The sequence below is a fragment of the Pelobates fuscus genome, chromosome 4, assembly GCF_036172605.1.
Source record: "Pelobates fuscus isolate aPelFus1 chromosome 4, aPelFus1.pri, whole genome shotgun sequence".
Classification (NCBI taxonomy): Eukaryota; Metazoa; Chordata; class Amphibia; order Anura; family Pelobatidae; genus Pelobates; species Pelobates fuscus.
In genome coordinates this window covers 266,321,048-266,342,757 of record NC_086320.1, presented here as the reverse complement: position 1 = coordinate 266,342,757, position 21,710 = coordinate 266,321,048, and the positions used below count along the sequence as shown (strand labels likewise).

General features: G+C 39.4%; 1 protein-coding gene across 7 annotated transcripts in view; it reads left to right on the top strand.

Annotated features, from left to right (window-relative positions):
• TRAK1 (trafficking kinesin protein 1) overlaps positions 1-21,710 on the top strand; it is a 126,032-nt gene that overhangs the window by 101,077 nt on the left and 3,245 nt on the right. For 6 of the 7 annotated variants that reach the window (XM_063452093.1, XM_063452091.1, XM_063452088.1 and 3 more), the window contains one exon: positions 4,984-5,086. In XM_063452093.1, coding sequence (XP_063308163.1) covers positions 4,984-5,086 — 103 coding nt within the window. Of the gene's footprint in view, positions 1-4,983; positions 5,087-18,122; positions 18,207-21,710 lie in introns of all 7 variants that reach the window. The other variant, XM_063452095.1, reaches the window with a different exon arrangement.

The window sequence follows — 21,710 nt, the reverse complement described above, 5'->3', positions numbered from 1 at the left end:
ACACTGTAAATTACAAAATAAATAAAAGCACATCCCATACGTAATGATTAGTTGGCTATTGGATTGTGCAAAGATTTGACAAGTGCCAATTCATTATTTGTATTGAGAAGTTCAAAATGTCTGTAAAATTCAAGGCACATGCCTGTCTGCATTGTACATCAGCTTGGGTAGTCTGTCATTACTTTATCATCTGCATTTTTATCTGGTCACGGACCATGATTTGAATGCAGGTTGTATTCGATTGGCTTATGGTTCCAGTTTGCCAGTGGGAATACAGTCGTCATTTCTAATTAGTCGTTTTGTTTCACAATTTTTTTTTTTTTTTTGGTAGGCATTCAGTAAAATGAGAAAAACCTTGCAGTAGCGGAATAATCAACAAGCAGATTAAATAACCTTTACATACATAATGTCTAAGTTTTCCTCATCGTGGTATTTCATATAATAACATTGTATATTAAAGGGGCATGCATCACTTGGCAATTTATTTTAAACCAGCAAGCAAACAGATATACAAACCAAAATAATGCAAGAAAAACTTTTATAAACTTGGTCAGATAACATTGTTGGACACTATCGGCTAGGAGAGTTTCTTCAGCTTTGCGTCCCCCCTACGCCCTTTTACACACCCTTCTCGGTTTTAGACCAGTTCTCTAATGGTGGAAACAGGGCATTATTGTGCAGCAGCAGAGTGAAACCCAGCATCGGAACCTGCTCTGCATGATGACTCTGATCAGACACCTTCTCTTCATCTTGCAACATCCCAACAGGGGCAAAAGAGCTATTGCTACTGCACATGTATAAGTTTGTCAGGCTTGCCCAATGCACTTTTTCAGCATTCCTATTGCCGATTGGTAAGTTCAGTGTCCCCAATGGAGTGGGTGTAGAAAGCATGAAAAAGAAGCAGCAGGTAAACCTAAAAGGGAAAAAAAAAAGTAATATTTCACTGCTTCTTATCAGCCTGCAGTGAGAGGGAACTGTTTCATGCAAAACTGAAGACTTTGAAGGAGAGAGTTGTCTCAGTGATGCATGTAACTAGATCTTTTAAGAAGTTCTATGCATTTAATGAATGCAATGTTATAGTTTGCAGGAAATCTCCAGGGAAATCAGATTAACAAGTGTCATCAGTACGAAGAGTTTACTATAGTAAAAAATGATTTGAAATGTATATGCCATTAAGATGACATCTGCATATGCAGATTTCAATTTTTTTTTTTAATCACCATGCACAAAATATTCTATACATCTGATCTATTTTGTCTGTGTTGATTGCGTGGTTTGTTCTAAAACACACTCACACGGAATCCTTGATGCTTCCCTTCTCACCAGATAAATTGTGCGTTACCAGACACAAATATATTATGAGGTTATGACAGTTTTCCAGATGCTGGCATTTTGGTTTTGTTATATCTCTTTACAATAGATATGCCATGCTTTTCTTTTCACAATAAATTTCTAATTGTTTGTATGTTTGGCTTGTTTAGATTTTTTTTTTTTGGCCTTACGCCCCATTTAAAAGTTATTGATATATAAGTAATAGAGCTATTTAGTAAATATTTATTTTTGTCCTGGTTGCAAACCATTTGACTACTTATATTAGGGGATGTGCTGGGGCTCTACTGGCACCATAACCATTTACACATGCTGCAGTGGTTATGGTGATGGGAGTGATCCTTTTAGCATTTCACCTTTGTTTGCAACAGTGACTTGAAAATGGGACACAGAACAAATAAATATATATATATATATATATATATATATATATATATATATATATAAACGTTTTATAGTGTATAAAAATAAACTTTTTATACACTAAATAAAAACAAAACAAAACAAAATAGGACAGATCTTTGTAGCAGATTGCTGTATTTTACTCCAAACATCGTAGTGGCTGTAGATATTTAACCATGTCAGAATAAGAATGGAGGTGCTGTTCTTGAGGGTAGTAAAATAAATGTTCCCCAGCTTTTGTTCATTTGGCAGAAATCACAATTAGTTGTGCTCAGGTGCAAAAGTTCCTCGTAATGCAAAGTGATTGACTTACTGATATGAAAGGAAGTTTTGAGGCAAGGTTTTGGGTTGTAAAAAATACATTCTTAGATGTGCCCTGTGATATATAGTGAGCGATTAAAAATCTGCAGTAATTAGTAAGGGATGGTTGCAAAAGTAGTGATTTTGTGTTTAATCGTATGCATGTATGGGACCGTTGTAAGCTTCCGTTTTGAGGGCGCAAGTCACCAATGACGCATTGAAGAGTGCCGCTGTTTAAGGTGCAGTATGCAGAATTGTTAAGATAGCTAACCAATTTAATCTGCTTTTTTTTTCTCTTTCCAATCTGTTGTCTTGGTATAAAAAGGAAAATCTGTTTTCTTCCTTTTCCTTTGCTCAGAACTTTGCTTGACTCTACTTTTAGCAGCCTTTACATCAAATCAAACGTGAATTGAATACATTTTGGTCTTTCAAAAAAAAAAAAAAATAAATAAAATTGATTTTTCAAATGGTTCTTTGGATTTGCAATATAGAGAGATTACTTCTGTACCAAAAACTTCTTTCCTGAGTTTTTTTTTTTTTATCTTTTTATCCATGCTTTGTACGTACCATCCAGGTTTAGATACCGGTATGCTGCATAGACATGAGCACATAAAGTTAGTATTAACTTTACAAGTTAAATGGTTTCTATTATACAATATATTTCTGAATTCACGAATAATGCTTTGAATTTTCTTTGTGCCAGATCACACATGACCCATTCTACCAATAAATGGGTTACTTCTACATATACCTAAACCGTTAACAAAGTTTCATAAAATGAAGGGGAAAAAAAACTCAGGGAAGAATATCTGCATAATCTCATCTAATTAAACTTTTCTGTCGCAACAATCCTAATAATGGTTGTCTTGAATAATGTTTTCAAATGGCTATATTCAAAAAGTGCTACAATCCCGTGTTACCCTTTGGTCCTAGGTTTAAAACAACACTCCAAGCGCCATAACATTATAAAAGTGCTGATTTCTATTGAAAAATTAGGGTAAAAAAATACCTTAAAGGTTTACTCCTAAGAGTCACTCTTAACAAAAAAAAATAAAAAAAAAAAATTGCCTGTGTTCTATGGCTGATGTCAAGTTCTTCCAGCAGCCCAATGCTCCTCTGCTGCTGTCACTCCCAATTGCTGGAGGGGAAGGAATATTAAGGACGTCCCGAGTTAAGGAAGTTGGCGGCACAGGCAGGGGAGCCTGCTGTCACTGGTGGTCTGTCACCAACATGCTGACGACACACCATGTATGCATAGAATTTACATTAGCCATCCTGGAACTCCTTGTTCTGACCTGGCTAATGATGCTACTGGAGGGGAATTTACACCTGTGGCAGCAATAGGATTAAACTTCATATACAGACTCCAAGCACTATGACCACTTCAAATCACTTACGTGGTCATGGTGCTTGAGTAAATATTAAAAAGTATACATTTCTTCCCACAGCTGTGCTGACATGTAATTTAGCTTTTGAAAGAAGAGTACGCATACTTGATATCTAACTTTATTAATATCAAATCCATGTAGGTGCACTAGTAACACCTTATCGCTAAACTCTAGAATAAGTTGATTGTATTCTTACAATTTAGAGCCCTAAATTAGCGCTTCTTACCTGTGGGCATTATTCAGTCCAAGTATGATCTGCCTTGAGTGTACTATAGTGTTTTTGTTTTTTTTTAACTACGTGCTACATGAATTGAAGCACAATAAAATTGTCACCAGGGAGCTGTGTCTGCCTTGTGACTTTTTAAAAACAATTTTAATTGGGGATATATAACCTGTTGGTATAATATTTCAAATTTAACTGCCCACCTATTGCTTGCAATGTAGATGTTAATGATTAACCACTGCAGACACTGCAAGCCGGGAACATAAAGCTTGTTAACGCTGCAAAGGCTTTAAAATTGCTATCAGATTCAGACCGCTTTTAAACTGCCTTGATCTGAAAACAGCTTCCTTAAAAAAAACAAAACACTACTTGGAGCGGGCCCAAAATGTATAGATTACTTACCACAGTAAGTTAGATATGACTTGTCACCTGAAATAAAAAAAAAAAAAATTTAGAGCGTCCAACATTTTTTAAATTCGAGAATGTTTAAAAACGGTGTCAACTGGCACTTTTTGATTGGTTGCTCACATTGTGTTACATGACTTGAATTATTTTTCTACTTAAAGGAACACTATAGTCACCTAAATTACTTTAGCTAAATAAAGCAGTTTTAGTGTATAGCTCATTCCCCTGCAATTTCACTGCTCAATTCACTGTCATTTAGGAGTTAAATCACTTTGTTTCTGTTTATGCAGCCCTAGCCACACCTCCCCTGATTGACAGAACCAGCATGAAAAAAAACAACTGGTTTCACTTTCAAACAGATGTAATTTACCTTAAATAATTGTATCTCAATCTCTAAAGTGCACTTTAATCACATACAGGAGGCTCTTGCAGGGTCTAGCAAGCTTTTAACATAGCAGGGGATAAGAAAATCTTAATTATACAGAACTTACAATAAAGAAAGCCTAAATAGGGCTCTCTTTACAGGAAGTGTTTATGGAAGGCTGTGCAAGTCACATGCAGGGAGGTGTGACTAAGGTTCATAGACAAAGGGATTTAACTCCTAAATGGCAGAGGATTGAGCAGTGAGGCTGCAGGGGCATGTTCTATACACCAAAACTGCTTCATTAAGCTAAAGTTGTTCAGGTGACTATAGTGTCCCTTTAAATCTATCAGTAACAGATTGTCAATATTGTTCATAAAAAAAATAACATTTTCTGGTTGTTTTAATGCTGTTTTTGTCTTTAAGTGAGTCATCAACTTCTTAAGAATTGTGGTCAAATACAAAGACTGCTTCTTTAAAGGAATATAAGAAATCTGAAATAACGTTTCTGTAACTTTTTCTCCATCATAAATACAAACTAGTGATCTATCTTCTCCCATTTTTCTTTTGTCTAGCACTCTACCCTGGGAAGTGCATGTCTCAGACAAACTCCACATACACCTTTACCACTTGTCGGATTCTGCACCCTTCTGATGAGCTCACTCGAGTCACTCCGAGGTACTATATTAGTTGTAACAATCGTCCTCTGTGCAACCTGTCATTTATATCTAGCTTATTTTTCAGGGTTATGTAAAGAAGTGAGAATTCAAAGTGATTTTCAGGTTTAATGCCAGAGTAGCTGACATTCAGCCAGAGTGTTTCTAGTTTGGCTATTTTGATCTTAAATTTGAAATGTCACTATAAATTCACACTTTACTAAATAACTGTTTAGTGTTTTTGCTTTATTATATATATATATATATATATATATTATATATATATTATATATATATATATCTATCACAATAAAATGGCAATAGTGTATGTATTTTTTGTGTATTATATTATTTCTTAATGTTACTACAACCAAAAACACTGTTTTCCTAAGCAGACTGAGGGGAGGACAGTGGGGCATGGTCGGGGGAGTGCTGCCATTGGCAGTCTGGTGCCAGCATGCTACCGTCAAATGCTAATTCTACAGATTTGACATTAGCCAGCCTTGAACTTTTGTTCTGACATGGTCAATGATGCTGCTGGAGGTAGAGTTAATATCTGTATGTGCACTGAAATGGTTATTATGCTTGAAGTAGCCCTCAAAGTAAGGGTTATATTACATTTAAAAAATTCAGGCAGTAAATGAGTTACTGAACCATATAAACAGTGTTACAAAATTATAGTGACTAAAAAAAAAAAAAAATTGTAAACAATATGCATATGCACTATTGCTTGCTATTAAAGCATATCTAATTGTAGCTTAGTCTAATTATGTTTCATGTAACCGTTTTGTGGAAGTCACTATAATGGATTAGCTCGGAGATGGAATATATTCTGTATTTGGAAAATAGTACTAATCGTAGAGTGACAGCTGGAGAAATGGTGCTTATGGCACCGTTTTTGCAGATATTTTTCTTTTTATATATATAAAAGTCCAGTGAACAGTACACTTCCATATTCTGGTCAACCAGAGCATCAGTATTCCACTTTCCAAAAACAGTGTTTTTGTACATAACATATTACACAATGTCATGATTTATTCAACAGAAATACATTCCAAATGGAGAAGCTATGTGTGAAAACAAAGTTTACATTTGCCACTTCTATAATTAAAAGGCTGTGGCAGACAGACAGGTGCTGCTTATTCAATTTATCTTGATTAATCATTGGCAAGTGTGACCACCTCTATAAAAGCCAACGTTTTAGCAGTTTGCTGGCCTGGAGCATTTAGGTGTGTGTTAACACAATGACAAGGAGGAAAGACCTCAGCAATGATCTTAGAGAAGCAATTATTACAGCCCATAAAACTGTAGAGGGTTATAAGGCCATTTCCAAACAATTTAAAGTCCATCATTCTACAGTGAGAAAGATTATTCAAATGTAGTGATGTCACGAACATAACATTTTCTGTTTGCAAAAGGCGAACGCGAACTTCTGCAAATGTTCGCGAACGGGCGAACCGCCATAGACTTCAATAGGCAGGCGAATTTTAAAACCCACAGGGACTCTTTCTGGCCACAATAGTGATGGAAAAGTTGTTTCTAGGGGACTAACACCTGGACTGTGGCATGCCGGAGGGGGATTCATGGCAAAACTCCCATGGAAAATTACATAGTTGATGCAGAGTCTGGTTTTAATCCATAAAGGGCATAAATCACATAACATTCCTAAATTGTTTGGAATAACGTGCTTTAAAACATCAGGTATGATGTTGTATCGATCAGGTAGTGTAAGGGTTACGCCCGCTTCACAGTGACAGACCAAACTCCCCGTTTAACGCACCGCAAACAACCGCAAACAGTCCATTTGCACAACCGCAAACTCCCCATTTACACAAGGTTGGATACCAAGCTAGCCATGTCCCGTTCCTTGTCCTCACTGATGTCATTGAAGGTCTCTTCCTCCACCCAGCCACTTACAACACCAAGGGTCCCCGAAAGGTGACAACAAGCCCCCTGTATTTTTTTTTTAATGTACACTACTGTTACACCAGATATGAGTTGCACTGGTGTGACACTGTGCCCTGGCAGGCCCTGAAACGCACATGTGTGAAGGAAACTGACTGCTATTATATTACAGTCAAAAAAGTTTTTTGTTTTTTTTAATGCAAGCTATTGTGCCCCCAAAACGTTTGTGTGTGGGGGTGCTGGAATGACGGCCAATGGGAGCCTGAATCAACTTTTGGCTCCCACTGCCCCTTTAAGAGCGAGCTCATGACTCGAGCCGTGCTCCTAGTTCCAGGCGGGCCACTTGACCGATCACTGCGGTCAGTGCACGCGGCTAAGTCAGAAGAGGAGATCAAGCCGCATGCGGCTCGTGTGGAGGCAGGAGTGATCTCAAGCTTAGGAGCCAAGCTTAGGAGCCAGGTCGGTCCCAGGATAAGGTAAATACAGCCACAACCACTTATCCCAATCACACACCTTTCCTAACTTCCTATCCCATTAAAAGCATATTACCGCGTATTTAATAAAAGAGAGAGACCCCCTATTTCATCCAGATTACCGATCGATGGTTCGATATTCTGAGCCATCTCTGATTTACTGTACACGACTATTCGATATTCTCACAAATTTTATATAGCATTTTATGTTTGTTTGAGACCACCTTAAAAATCATGATCACTATATACTTTCTCTACAAACCTCTAAAACGAACCAAACTACTCATCCATCCGCTATACCACTTTATCCCACCTAGAACTAGTGCCCAGTTAAAATACTTGACTCTTACTTACCCACACCTAGTCATGCCACACACATTTCACCACTACTCTCACTGAATCCCTCTGACTACGGCTAAATTAATCTTCTACATCAGAACACTACTCCTAAGATTGGGTTGTATCCATGTCTCTGGTCTTTCATTTAGAATAGGGGCAGCTTTGGTCTCCTTCAACACTGACACTCCAGTGCATATTATTAAAAGATTGGGCAGATGGAAATCCTCAGTCTACAACCGATATATTCCTCATCCGAGAAAGAAAAGAGGAAAGCTTTTAAAAGTTTGGCTTTGTAAATTTGATGCAATAAATGTGTTTTTCTTTAATACTTTTATACCCTCTTTGCATGAACCCGATTTACATATATTACTAGTATGTTTCTGAACATATATATTATATTATTCACTCACTCTCTGGGCCGGCCTAAGACATCATGCTGCCTAGGTCCAACGATAAATGACTTTGGGGGATAATGTATAATAAACACAGGTTACTGGCTATGGGGGGGATAATGTATAATAAACACAGGTTACCGGCTATGGGGGGGATAATGTATAATAAATACAGGTTACTGGCTATAGGAGGATAATGTATAATAAACACAGGTTACTGGCTATGGGAGGGATAATGTATAATAAACACAGGTTACTGGCTATGGAGGGATAATGTATAATAAACCATGGCTACTGGCTGTGGGGGGATAATGTATAATAAACACAGGTTACTGGCTATGGGGCATAATGTATAATAAACACAGGTTACTGGTTGTGGGGGAATAATGTATAATAAACACAGGTTACTGGCTATGGGGAGGATAATGTATAATAAACACAGGTTACTGGCTATGGGGGATAATGTATAATAAACACAGGTTACTGGTTGTGGGGGGATAATGTATAATAAACACAGGTTACTGGTTGTGGGGGGGATAATGTATAATAAACTCAGGTTACTGGCTATGGGGGAGATAATGTATAATAAGCACAGGTTACTGGCTATGGGAGGATAATGTATAATAAACACAGGTTACTGGCTATGGGGGGATAATGTATAATAAACACAGGTTACTGGCTATGGGGAGGATAATGTATAATAAACACAGGTTACTGGCTATGGGGAGGATAATGTATAATAAACACAGGTTACTGGCTATGGGGAGGATAATGTATAATAAACACAGGTTACTGGTTGTGGGGGGATAATGTATAATAAACACAGGTTACTGGTTGTGGGGGGATAATGTATAATAAACACAGGTTACTGGTTGTGGGGGGATAATGTATAATAAACACAGGTTACTGGCTATGGGGGAGATAATGTATAATAAGCACAGGTTACTGGCTATGGGGTATAATGTATAATAAACACAGGTTACTGGCTATGGGGAGGATAATGTATAATAAACACAGGTTACTGGCTATGGGGGGATAATGTATAATAAACACAGGTTACTGGTTGTGGGGGGATAATGTATAATAAACACAGGTTACTGGCTATGGGGGAGATAATGTATAATAAGCACAGGTTACTGGCTATGGGGTATAATGTATAATAAACACAGGTTACTGGCTATGGGGAGGATAATGTATAATAAACACAGGTTACTGGCTATGGGAGGATAATGTATAATAAACACAGGTTACTGGCTATGGAGGATACTGTATAATAAACACAGGTTACTGGCTATGGGGGATAATGTATAATAAACACGGGTTACTGGCTATGGGGAGGATAATGTATAATAAACACAGGTTACTGGTTGTGGGGGGATAATGTATAATAAACACAGGTTACTGGCTATGGGGAATACTGTATAATAAACACAGGTTACTGGCTATGGGGGATAATGTATAATAAACACAGGTTACTGGCTATGGGGAGGATAATGTATAATAAACACACGTTACTGGCTATGGGGGGATAATGTATAATAAACACAGGTTACTGGTTGTGGGGGGATAATGTATAATAAACACAGGTTACTGGCTATGGGGGAGATAATGTATAATAAGCACAGGTTACTGGCTATGGGGTATAATGTATAATAAACACAGGTTACTGGCTATGGAGGATAATGTATAATAAACACAAACACAAAAAAAATGCAGCTTCAGAATTAATCTAAATTGTATGCTGTCTGGGAGGAAGGGTCTGCTGCTGATTGGCTGGAATGTGTCTGCTGACTGTGAGGTACAGGGTCAAAGTTTACTCAATAATAACGAATAGCGGGTGGACCGAACAAGCTATATTCGCCAGGAACTATTTGCCAGCAAACCGTTCGGGACATCACTATTCAAATGTGGAAAACATTCAAGACAATTGGCACTATTCCTAGGTGTGCATGCCCAAGCAAATCTACCCCAAGGCCAGACAATGTTCAGAAAAATTGCAAACAAACCAAGAATTACATCTCAGGCTCTACAGGCCTCAGCATATTAAAGTTCATGACTGTATAATTATAACAATATATAATATAAACTGAACAAGTATGGTTTGTTTGGAGTTTCCAGAAGAAAGCCTCTCTCTGAAATCATAAGCCGTGCTGACATGTTCTTTTTAAAGTTGCATCCGGACAAACCATAAAAAGACTTCAAGAAAAATGTCATTTGGACAGTTGAGACCAAAGTTGAGGTGTTTTGCCATACTGCACAGCACCACTTTTGTGTTGATATGCGGTTTAGTTTTCACCAAACACCTCACAACAACTGTCAAGCACGGAGGTGGTGAGGTGATAATTTGGGCCTATTTTGCAGTCACGGAACCTGGGAACCTTGCAGTATTCTAGAGTCAAATGTGAGGCCATCTGTTCGATCACTCAATCTTTGACGAAATTGGGTCATGCAACAGGACAATGATCCCAAGCACACCAACAAATCTACAGCAGAATGGCTGAAAAAGCAATGGCAATTGCAATGGCCACGTCAAAGTCCAGACCTCAACCCGATTGAAATGATGTGGTGGGACCTTAAAGGGAAACTAGAGTTACAGGAAAGCAAAGTTGTTTTCTTGGCACTATAGCTCCGTATATTCCCCCCCCCCTCCATCGCTGATAGTAGCGGAGGCAAAGCCTGAACTAGCAAAGAGGGACAGTGTTTGTTTTTTTAAAAAAAAGTTGAGTATTAGTTGGCAATGGTATTGAATATTTCGCTACAGTATATAACATGGTAAGATATGTCACAGAATACGGTAACGAACATTTACAAGAACATAATTAAGCTTTAACCATCAGTTGAGTTCCACGTTAGAGGCCTTTGAGCATAAAAATACAAGCATGACAAAATAATTGGAACACATCGGTCATGAGGTGGTGCGATCCAAATGGTTAATTTTTGAGACTTTGGTGTGACTGTTGCCTCTGGTGTTACATCTTGTCGTTGTTTAGTGTCCCACTGGTGTGATATAGGTAGATATGAGTATTATTTGGGTGTCGTAATTCAATCTACTTGATTGTTAGATTGTATAAAGGTCATCCAGGGCCTCAAGTGTCAGTTTAGAATAGTTTTTAGAAACCGAATATGTATTTTCTTCCATTACTCGTATGAATTCCACACTTTGGATCCATTCCCTTATCATAGGGGGGTCTGCTTGTTTCCAGTGGGAAGGGATGAGTTGGTTTGCTGCAGTGAGAAGGAGGGTCACCAAGGAGGACATATACTTTGGGAGGGACGAGGGTAGCAGGAGGAATAATATGCATTCAGGTGAGAGCAGGATTTGGGTATTTGTAATTCATTGGATGAGTTTATGTATGTGCTTCTAGAATTTGGAGATCAAATCACATTGCCACCATATATGTGAAATTCAAAATAATGCATCAGGTTGATGGAATCTCCAGCAAGTGTCGGCTGTATGTGGGTGGTGTTTATGCAGTTTTGCCAGCGTGTTATACGTTTGTAGTTGCTCTCTTGCGTTCTTAGATCAGTGGAGGATTTGTGTACCTGAAGGAATATGCATTTACTTTGCTTCAGGGAGAGGGAGATCGGACAACTCATTCGCCCATTTGTCCATTCAGGGCTGGAGAGCCTGGTAGTGTACCAACTGTAGTAAGTTGTACATGGAGGAGAGGAGTTTCTTTTCAGGGGGTGGGTTGACCAAAAGTTGTTACATTTTTGTGATATCTCGGTTCCCAGCTTGCAACAAATTGTTGCATTGGACAAAATGGACCAATTGATTATACTTGAAGTACTGAAGGCCTGTGGGCTCTGAGTCATGAAGAATCAGTCAGTGGTTTAATCCCTTGATCGGTAACAAATTAAGTGAAGTGTGAGGCATAAGTGGTGGGATAATTCCTGTAGGCTCTGCCTGACATGCCTTCTTTGAACAGGGTTGTGTCAGAGAAGGTATAGAGGGTATGGGTGATAGATATACTGATTGTTTCGTGAGCGACCAGATGCGTAGAGTGGCGGCAATGATTGAGTGATCCCTGTGTTGAAAAAACTGTTGAGAGTTGTGCCATGGGATAGTGTGGATAGGGACCTTGACAAATAAGGCCTCAGTCTTGACCCATTGGAGGGCACAGTAAGTGTTTAACCAGTCATAGATTCTGGTCGGGCGTACTGCTTTGTGGTATAGATCGACATTAAGAAATCCCAGACCACCCTCCGCTCGGGGGCCGACATAAGAGGGAGTATCTTAAGGGTGGTGCGACTAGAGAAAGGTCATGAATATCTTGCGTGTGGTGGCAAAAACCAGAGAGATGGAGGGGTCTACAGTGCCAGGAAAATAACTTTGCTCATAAACTCCTTCTGTCACAGGGCTCCGCCTCCGCTCCTCCCCCGACGTCAGCCGGCAGGGGATACCTAATGCGCATATGTACTTTCCTGTGGGATTTTACATGACGCTGGATCTGAATCCTCATAGCGTGAGGATGTCAAGCGTCAGGAACCACCAGAAAGTCCCTCTAGTGGCTGTCATAAAGTGTACTTTAGTTTTTCACAAATGGATTCTCCATTTTGTCTTTATTTAATGTCTACTGGACTAATACGGCTTATCCAATCTACATTATAGATTGTATTAGCCGTATACTCTTGCACCCCATGTCTGCCCATCCACCTGCAATGTATAGAATTGTTTTCCATTATAAAGTTCTTTAGCCGTCATATTTGAAAACAAACCGCTAGTGCTCATTTCCAATCAATGTTAACCCCTTCAGGACGGCGGGCGTGCTATGCCATCCATAGGGAACCGTCTCTAAACGCCGGGGGCGGCATTGCACGTCCCCACCATCCTATGTACTTACCCAGTCGCCGGCGATCCCACGCAGTATGGGGACTTATGTGGGAGCCCAGGGATTCCCCCTTCGGCCCCCTTGGGCCATGTGATTGCAAGGTCCTTGCGAGGACCTCGAGATCACATGGACGGCATAGCCAGTAGGGGGAGTGCCTGCAATGACATCAAAATAATTATATCAAAATACACGTAGAACGAAATGTATAGATCTATATACATAAGTATATACATATATCACAAATATATACCTATATATAAATAAAAATAATTTTAAAAAATTATATATAAATAATTTAAAAAAATTATATACATATATATATATATATATATATATATATAGAAAAATATGAGGGAAGGCTGCTCTCCGGACTTTAAAACATCAAACTTTTATTGAGAAATAGTTAAAAAAACGACCAACGTTTCGGTCCCCGCTCGGGACCTTCCTCAGGGTCAAATAGAACAGCAAAACAATACAGTACAGTGTAACAGTGACGAATATATACACCAATAGTCAATTAGTTACTCACTCAGGTGTGTTCCCGTGCGTTCCCGCCATCACCCTGTGTTCTTCCGGGTGTGCGCGCGCATACATGTGCGTAACGTCCTTTCGATTACGTGTCTACGTGTTGATTCACCCGTCACCCTGGAAACCATATCAACAAAACGGCCTGCTAGTGCAAACCGGACCGTGGTCCACAGGATGAAGGATTCTACAAATATACTGACAAAAAAGTGCATCTAAGTGCTTATGATTAAAACGATATATTGCCAGTGAAAGTGGATGTGCAAATCAATATCCATATAATTAATATTAATGACAAAAACTATGTGCATAGACCCCATATGGGGTATGTGGGTAATTATGTATATACGGAGTGTATCATATATAGAGTAGTGGAAACGCTACTTTCCTCCTATTAAAAGTGCTGGTGACAAATATAAAGTGCTGTGGCTTTACGCAAAACTGTGCAAATAGTGCAAACAAAGTGCAATGCTCATACATAAAGTAGCTTGAAGTGTAAAATACCTGTGTAAAGCAGTGTATTACAATAGCTCCGAAATAAAACTACAACTAATAAAAAGTACCCAATGCTTTCTATCACTAATTAAAAACATTTTTTCATTAAAAATTCCTAGCTAGCTGTGAAACTTCATATAAACGAATGATAAGTATTATTTTCATTTAACCCCATAGGAGCCACTGTATTCAGTTGATGGATCCAAAAAGTCTCTTTTTGAAGGAGCATCTTTCCTCTATCTCCACCTCTTCGGGGGGGAGGAATGTGGTCTATACCCACAAACTTTAGTGATGCCAGTGGGTGCTTCTTTTCCAAAAAGTGCCGTGCAACCGGTTTGTCTGATTGTCCATCCCTGTAGGCTAGCCTGATACTCGACCGATGTCCTCTGATCCTTTCACATAACTGTGTCTCCGTCTTGCCCACATAGTGGAGGCCGCATGGACATACCAGTTTGTATACAACAAACTGGGTTTTACAGGTAATCGTATGCTTAATATCGTAGGTCCTGTTCGTATGTGGGTGGTTGAATCTCTTAGCTGGAATCATGTGCCCACATGTCACACACCCAAGTCCATGCTGCCTCCACTATGTGGGCAAGACGGAGACACAGTTATGTGAAAGGATCAGAGGACATCGGTTGAGTATCAGGCTAGCCTACAGGGATGGACAATCAGACAAACCGGTTGCACGGCACTTTTTGGAAAAGAAGCACCCACTGGCATCACTAAAGTTTGTGGGTATAGACCACATTCCTCCCCCCCGAAGAGGTGGAGATAGAGGAAAGATGCTCCTTCAAAAAGAGACTTTTTGGATCCATCAACTGAATACAGTGGCTCCTATGGGGTTAAATGAAAATAATACTTATCATTCGTTTATATGAAGTTTCACAGCTAGCTAGGAATTTTTAATGAAAAAATGTTTTTAATTAGTGATAGAAAGCATTGGGTACTTTTTATTAGTTGTAGTTTTATTTCGGAGCTATTGTAATACACTGCTTTACACAGGTATTTTACACTTCAAGCTACTTTATGTATGAGCATTGCACTTTGTTTGCACTATTTGCACAGTTTTGCGTAAAGCCACAGCACTTTATATTTGTCACCAGCACTTTTAATAGGAGGAAAGTAGCGTTTCCACTACTCTATATATGATACACTCCGTATATACATAATTACCCACATACCCCATATGGGGTCTATGCACATAGTTTTTGTCATTAATATTAATTATATGGATATTGATTTGCACATCCACTTTCACTGGCAATATATCGTTTTAATCATAAGCACTTAGATGCACTTTTTTGTCAGTATATTTGTAGAATCCTTCATCCTGTGGACCACGGTCCGGTTTGCACTAGCAGGCCGTTTTGTTGATATGGTTTCCAGGGTGACGGGTGAATCAACACGTAGACACGTAATCGAAAGGACGTTACGCACATGTATGCGCGCGCACACCCGGAAGAACACAGGGTGATGGCGGGAACGCACGGGAACACACCTGAGTGAGTAACTAATTGACTATTGGTGTATATATTCGTCACTGTTACACTGTACTGTATTGTTTTGCTGTTCTATTTGACCCTGAGGAAGGTCCCGAGCGGGGACCGAAACGTTGGTCGTTTTTTTAACTATTTCTCAATAAAAGTTTGATGTTTTAAAGTCCGGAGAGCAGCCTTCCCTCATATTTTTCTACATTATTTGGAGCTCTGGTGGTGCGCCCGGCATTGGACTGTCTTTAAGCGTGAGTGCAGGGGATATTTGTATTTTTCATTCATATATATATATATATATATATATATATATATATATATATATATATATATATATATATATATATATATAATTCTACATATATATTTATGTAATAATTTTACATAATTAGGTCATTTTATTAATTACAATTTGCGGGACCTGCCTGACAACACAGGTTGAAAGTCCAGGGAATTTAATTTGCTAGCACTAACCCTGTAACTTTCCAAAACACCATAAAACCTGTACATAAATATTAGTGTTTCCAAACAGTAAAATGTATTACAACGACGATATCGTCAGTGAAAGTTAAATTTTTTGCATTTTTCACACACAAATGGCACTTACACGGACGATCTAATTGTTGTGACACGTTTCACTGTTTTGAAACACTAATATTTGTGTTCAGCAAACTCTCCTGAGTATAACAGTGCCCCTCATGTACAGGTTTTATGGTGTTTTCAAAAGTTAGAGAGTCAAATATAATATTTAGTAGCCACTTAGTCACAAACACTGGCCAAAATTAGCGTTCAAATTTAGTTTTTTGCATTTTTCACACACAAATATTAACGCTAACTTTGGCTAGTGTTTGTGTCCAAGTAACTTCCCAAAACACCATAAAACCTGTACATAGGGGGTACTGTTTTACACGTGAGACATCGCTAAATACAAATGTGTATTTTATTGCAGTAAAAACAGTATTATGACATTCACAGTTAGAATGTCATGTAGAACTAAAACCTTTTTTTTTTTTTTTTTAAATCTTATTTTCTCCCATTTTTTACATTTTATTCCTATTAAATTATGTTTTATACCTAAATATTTAATGTTAAATGAAAGCCCTGTTTCCCCTGAATAAAATGATATATAAAAAGTGTGGGTGCACATAATAATGAAAGAGGTGAATTACGCCTGAACAGACATATAGCGCAATTTAAAGTTTTTGTTTAAGTTATGGTTTGATCACAACTTGTACATTTGGCTCAGTCCTTATGGGGCTAAAGGGGCAGTCAACGCAATATTTTCAAAGATTTCCAAAGTTTTAAATCTTATAGACAAACCAGCCTGGAGTATATACCTTCAATAAAGTTTAGCACACAAACTAGGGTTACAAATGTTTTTTTTTTTTTTTTAAAACAAAGACTCTTTTTGGCTTATGATTCATTTCATTACGTCTATTAGTTTTGGGCACGAGGCAGATAAATCTTTCGATAGCATTTTCCATTAAATAATTGAAGTCGAATGCATAGCTTTGCAATCATTAACTTCCTATTCCTAATTTTAAAATATAATATTCATTTGAATGGACAGCTCTGACTTTTTTGTTTTGTAAGAGAAAAGCTATTTTTGCTAAGAATAAGTAAGACCTACTTGTGCAAAACAGACATAAAATTCACATGGCAGAACTAATATTTCTTGAAGCCATGGTTTCATGGGTCAACTTTTAGTTTTCTCTTTTTCGCTTTATTTTATTGGCTCACAGTTAATCTTGGACCTGAATGTATCTAAACATGCATGTAGACAAGTTTTGTTTGTCATGGATATGGAACATTTTAGGCAGATGTATTGAAAGTGTAGTTATACTACAAACACTGTAAAGATGTACGACAAGACAAAAGATAGCAGAAACAAATAGGGTTGGACAGTGGGAAAACTCACATCAAATTAAGCAGCCATCACCTGGAGAGTACAGGAGACTTTTTGACAATCCTTCACAACGCAACACAGTCTATCTGTTGTCTGCTATCAACCCACCACTCATAGTCTACAACAAAGGGTCCGGCTTTAGTGCCTGAAAACATTACATGTTTTCTGGATGATCTGGAAAACTTTGTGCTCACAGATGCACTATTGTAATTAACATGCTAGTTTCCTTTTTTTCCACTCATTTTGAATACTGGTTTAGAAATTTTGTTTTGTAATGAGCATCACAAGCTTTCTGTTCCTATAAGTAAGGCACGTTACTTCATTACCTCATTTCTTCATTACTTCATAATTGTAAGGATGCTGACTGTCTGTTTTTTGGGAGCAGTTGTATAAACTGCAATGGTGATTTGAGATATGCATATATAGGTTTCTATATATTTACAATAACTTTTAAAATTATTTTACAACCATGGTTGTTAATTTCTTAAAGCTAACACGTTGATCTCTAAATAGGTCCTCTAAAATGGAAACGTTTCATATTACTGTGATTCTCATAGTCTAACAAAAAACATTGAAGCTGTAACCACATTTTTTTTTTTCTCTGAGTGCATTGGTAAATCTAAATGATCACTAACCCAAAGGTATGTTGCATATAGCTTATGTAAAAAAAAATCTTATGCGTACCTGGTTCTTCACAGGTCATTTGAGGAAGAGGAAGATACCACAATATACCAGGTTTTGCTGAGAGGAGATATAGTTCAGGCATTATAATCGTGCAGGGGGTGAGCAATTGTGCCAGCCGGGTCACTGTTAAGCATTACTAGTGTGTGTGAAACCAGCTAAATTAGGTTGTCTGGACACTTATCGTGTCCTCATGCTAACAAAACTAAGCTCAAACAGGTTGTAGTGTTTCTCCCTTACTGACCATTAGTGACGTCTCCTCTGAGGCTTGTAAGGCATGTTGTGCCATTTAATCGCTAAGATGTTATAGCAGGTTAAAGTATAAAGCATGTGGAAACTCCTTATAGTTCTACTAGTTAAATGTTTTATTTACAAGTTAATTACAAACTGCTTGAGTGTTTCTAATAATGGTATGCCCCAAATACTGAATGCATGATGTGTGGTGCCTGCATGACTTACTATATCTCCTGCATTTCAGTACCCTAAAAAATACAATCTTAAAATGTTGCAATTTATTTTATTTAATATGATCACCCAAATTTATAGTCGTCGCACAGAAAGTTAACTTTAGATATGTAGGGAAATGGTAGTAAGCAAAATAAGAAAGCGTAACAAGACCTACTGGACACCTGGGTTTAGGTTTTAATTCTAAAAGCATTGGTTTAAGTAGCAGCAGGGCTGCCATCAGAAATGTTGGGGCCCCTGACAAAGCACAAGGTCTGGGCCTCCCCCCCCCCCCCCCCCGTGTCCGCCCACGTCCTACCTAGTCCGCTGACAATGATGCAGGATTGAATGTGGTGTGTATGGTGGAAGTAAATTAGAATGTGTGTAATGGATGTAGTGTTTGTGTGTATTAGATACTGTTTGTGCAGTGAATGCAGAGTGTGTGTTTGTGTAGCGGATGCAGTGTGTATAGTGAACGCAGAGTGTGTTTGAGTAGTGGATGTAGTGTGTGTACAGTGATGTAGTGTGTGTTTGTGTAGTGGATGTAGTGTTTGTATGTACTAGATGAAATGTGTTTAGTGGATGCAGTGCCTGTAGTGGATGTAGTGTGTGTATTAGACGCAGTGTCTGTGTATAGTGAATGCAGAGTGTTTCAATTTGTGGTGGATGTAGTGTGTGTACTGTGAATACAGGATGTTTGTGTAGTGGATGCTGTGTGTACAGTTAATGCAGAGTGTGTGTCAGTATAGTGAATCCAGAGTGTGTGCATAGTTTAGTGAATGCAGAGTGTGTGGTATTGTGTAATAAATGCAGAGTGTGTGGTATTGTGTAATAAATGCAGAGTGTGTGGTATTGTGTAATAAATGCAGAGTGTGTGGTATTGTGTAATAAATGCAGAGTGTGTGTTAGTGTGTAATAAATGCAGAGTGTGTGTTAGTGTGTAATAAATGCAGAGTGTGTGTTAGTGTGTAATAAATGCATAGTGTGTGTTAGGGTGTAATACATGCAGAGTGTGTGTTAGGGTGTAGTGAATGCAGAGTGTGTCAGTGTAATGAATGTAGTGTGTGTAAATTTGTAGTGAATGCAGAGTGTGTGTTAATGTGTAGCGGATGCAGAGTGTGTGTTGTGTCAGTGTATGCAGAGTGTGTTGTGTCAGTGTATGCAGTGTGTGTGTTGTGTCAGTGTATGCAGTGTGTGTGTTGTGTCAGTGTATGCAGTGTGTGTGTGCAGGGCCGTCTTTAATAACGACTGGACCCTGGGCAAGCGTTTGCTTGGGCCCAATGGGCCCTGCCGCCGTCGCCCCTCACTCCCTGGTATGCAATCACGGCATCCATCCCAATGCAGTGGCGGCACTAAAATAGAATTAATTTTATTGGGACACCCAATTGCAAGATTGGACTAAAGGTAGAACCCCATCTGTCGTGCAACTCCAACAATGCTTTGACAGCTGGGGCTCTACCAATTTCCCATGCTTGCAGGGTTGTTTTGTGTGTTTGAATGTAAGCATGTGTTTGTATTAAGTATGTTTGTGTGAATGTGTTTGTATGTGGTACTGGAGTTTGAATGCAAGTGTGCATTTATGTGTAGTGTTTGTTTTTGAATGTAGGAGTGTGCTTGTATGTAGTGTTGAAGTTTGAATGGAGGGGTGTATTTGTATATAAAGTTGCGGCTCAGATGCACAGGTACATACTCTGACTACATACAGATAAGCAGGCACATACACTGACAGACATACTGACACACAGGTACATATATTGACATACACAGACACTGGTAGACGTACTGACAGACACACACAGGCTCATATACAGACATACCGACACACAGGCACATATACAGACATACTGACACACAAACTGATCAACATACTGACACACATACACTGACAGAAATACTGACACCCACACACAGGCACATACACTGACGGAGATACTGAGACACACACACACACACACACACACACACACTGACACCCATATACACTGAGAAATACTGACACACATACAGGCACATATACTGACACACACAGACTGGTATACTGAAAGACACACAGACACATACAGAGACTGACACATGACTGACACATGCATGCACATGCACTGACAGACATACTGACACACACACACATAGACATACTGACACATACACACATATATTGACACACAGACAGACCTACTGACACACAGACATACTGACACACATGTAAAATGTACATTTTTAAACCCACCCTCCAGTTTCCTACCTTTTGCTGGAGGGTGGATTCCCTGGGGTCCAGTGTGGTGCCTGAGGATGATGGGAGTGAGGATCCCTCATCCTCACTGCAGCCTTGTCCTCTCTCCCTCGCGGCGACTCCTGGCTCCTGCCACCGTCCATGCAGCTCCTCTCTTTATGGGAGGAAGTGACTTGCGGCTGTCACTTCCTCCCAGCCGGCTGCCGGAAAGCAAGGGGCCCGGTCGCGGTGTTAAAGGGAAAGAGCGCCCGACCGGGCCCCTGCTGATACAAGCCCTCCGGGTGGCCCTAAGTGCATGGGCCACCCGGTGGAACTCAGAGGACGGGGGAAAAAATTTTACATATTTTTTTTTTTTTATTATTATTTAATTGATTGTTTCTCCCCCCTCCCTGCTTACCTTTGTCCAGGGAGGGGGGAGATTCCATCCCTGGTGGTCCGGTGGGGGGCCCCGCGGCTCCCTGTTACCGCAGAGGGGGCCCAGCACACAGCTTCTCCTCTTCTCTCCTCTCTTCCAGTAATTCTCGCGAGACCCGCGGAGCGTTGCCATGGCATGGCAACCGGGTCTCGCGAGAGTTATTACAAGAGAGAAGAGAGGAGAAGCTGTGTGCTGGGCCCCCTCTGCGGTAACAGGGAGCCGGGGGCCCGCGGCTGCACACATAGATAGCGATATTCGCTATCTATGTGTGCAGGGAGGGAAAGTGGGGCCCAGGACTGCCAGAGCAGTCCGGGCCCCCCAGGGCCGCCGGGCCCGTGACAACCGTCATGGTTGTCACCCCCTGATGGCGGCCCTGAGTAGCAGTTTAATGTTATTAGTTGCAACTTGCAACTTTAGTGTAATTAAGTGGTTTTAGTGCCCCTTTAATGTATTTGTGAATACTTGATCTGTGTCATGGAATTATAATGGCACTGTCAACTGATATTGAAGAGTCGT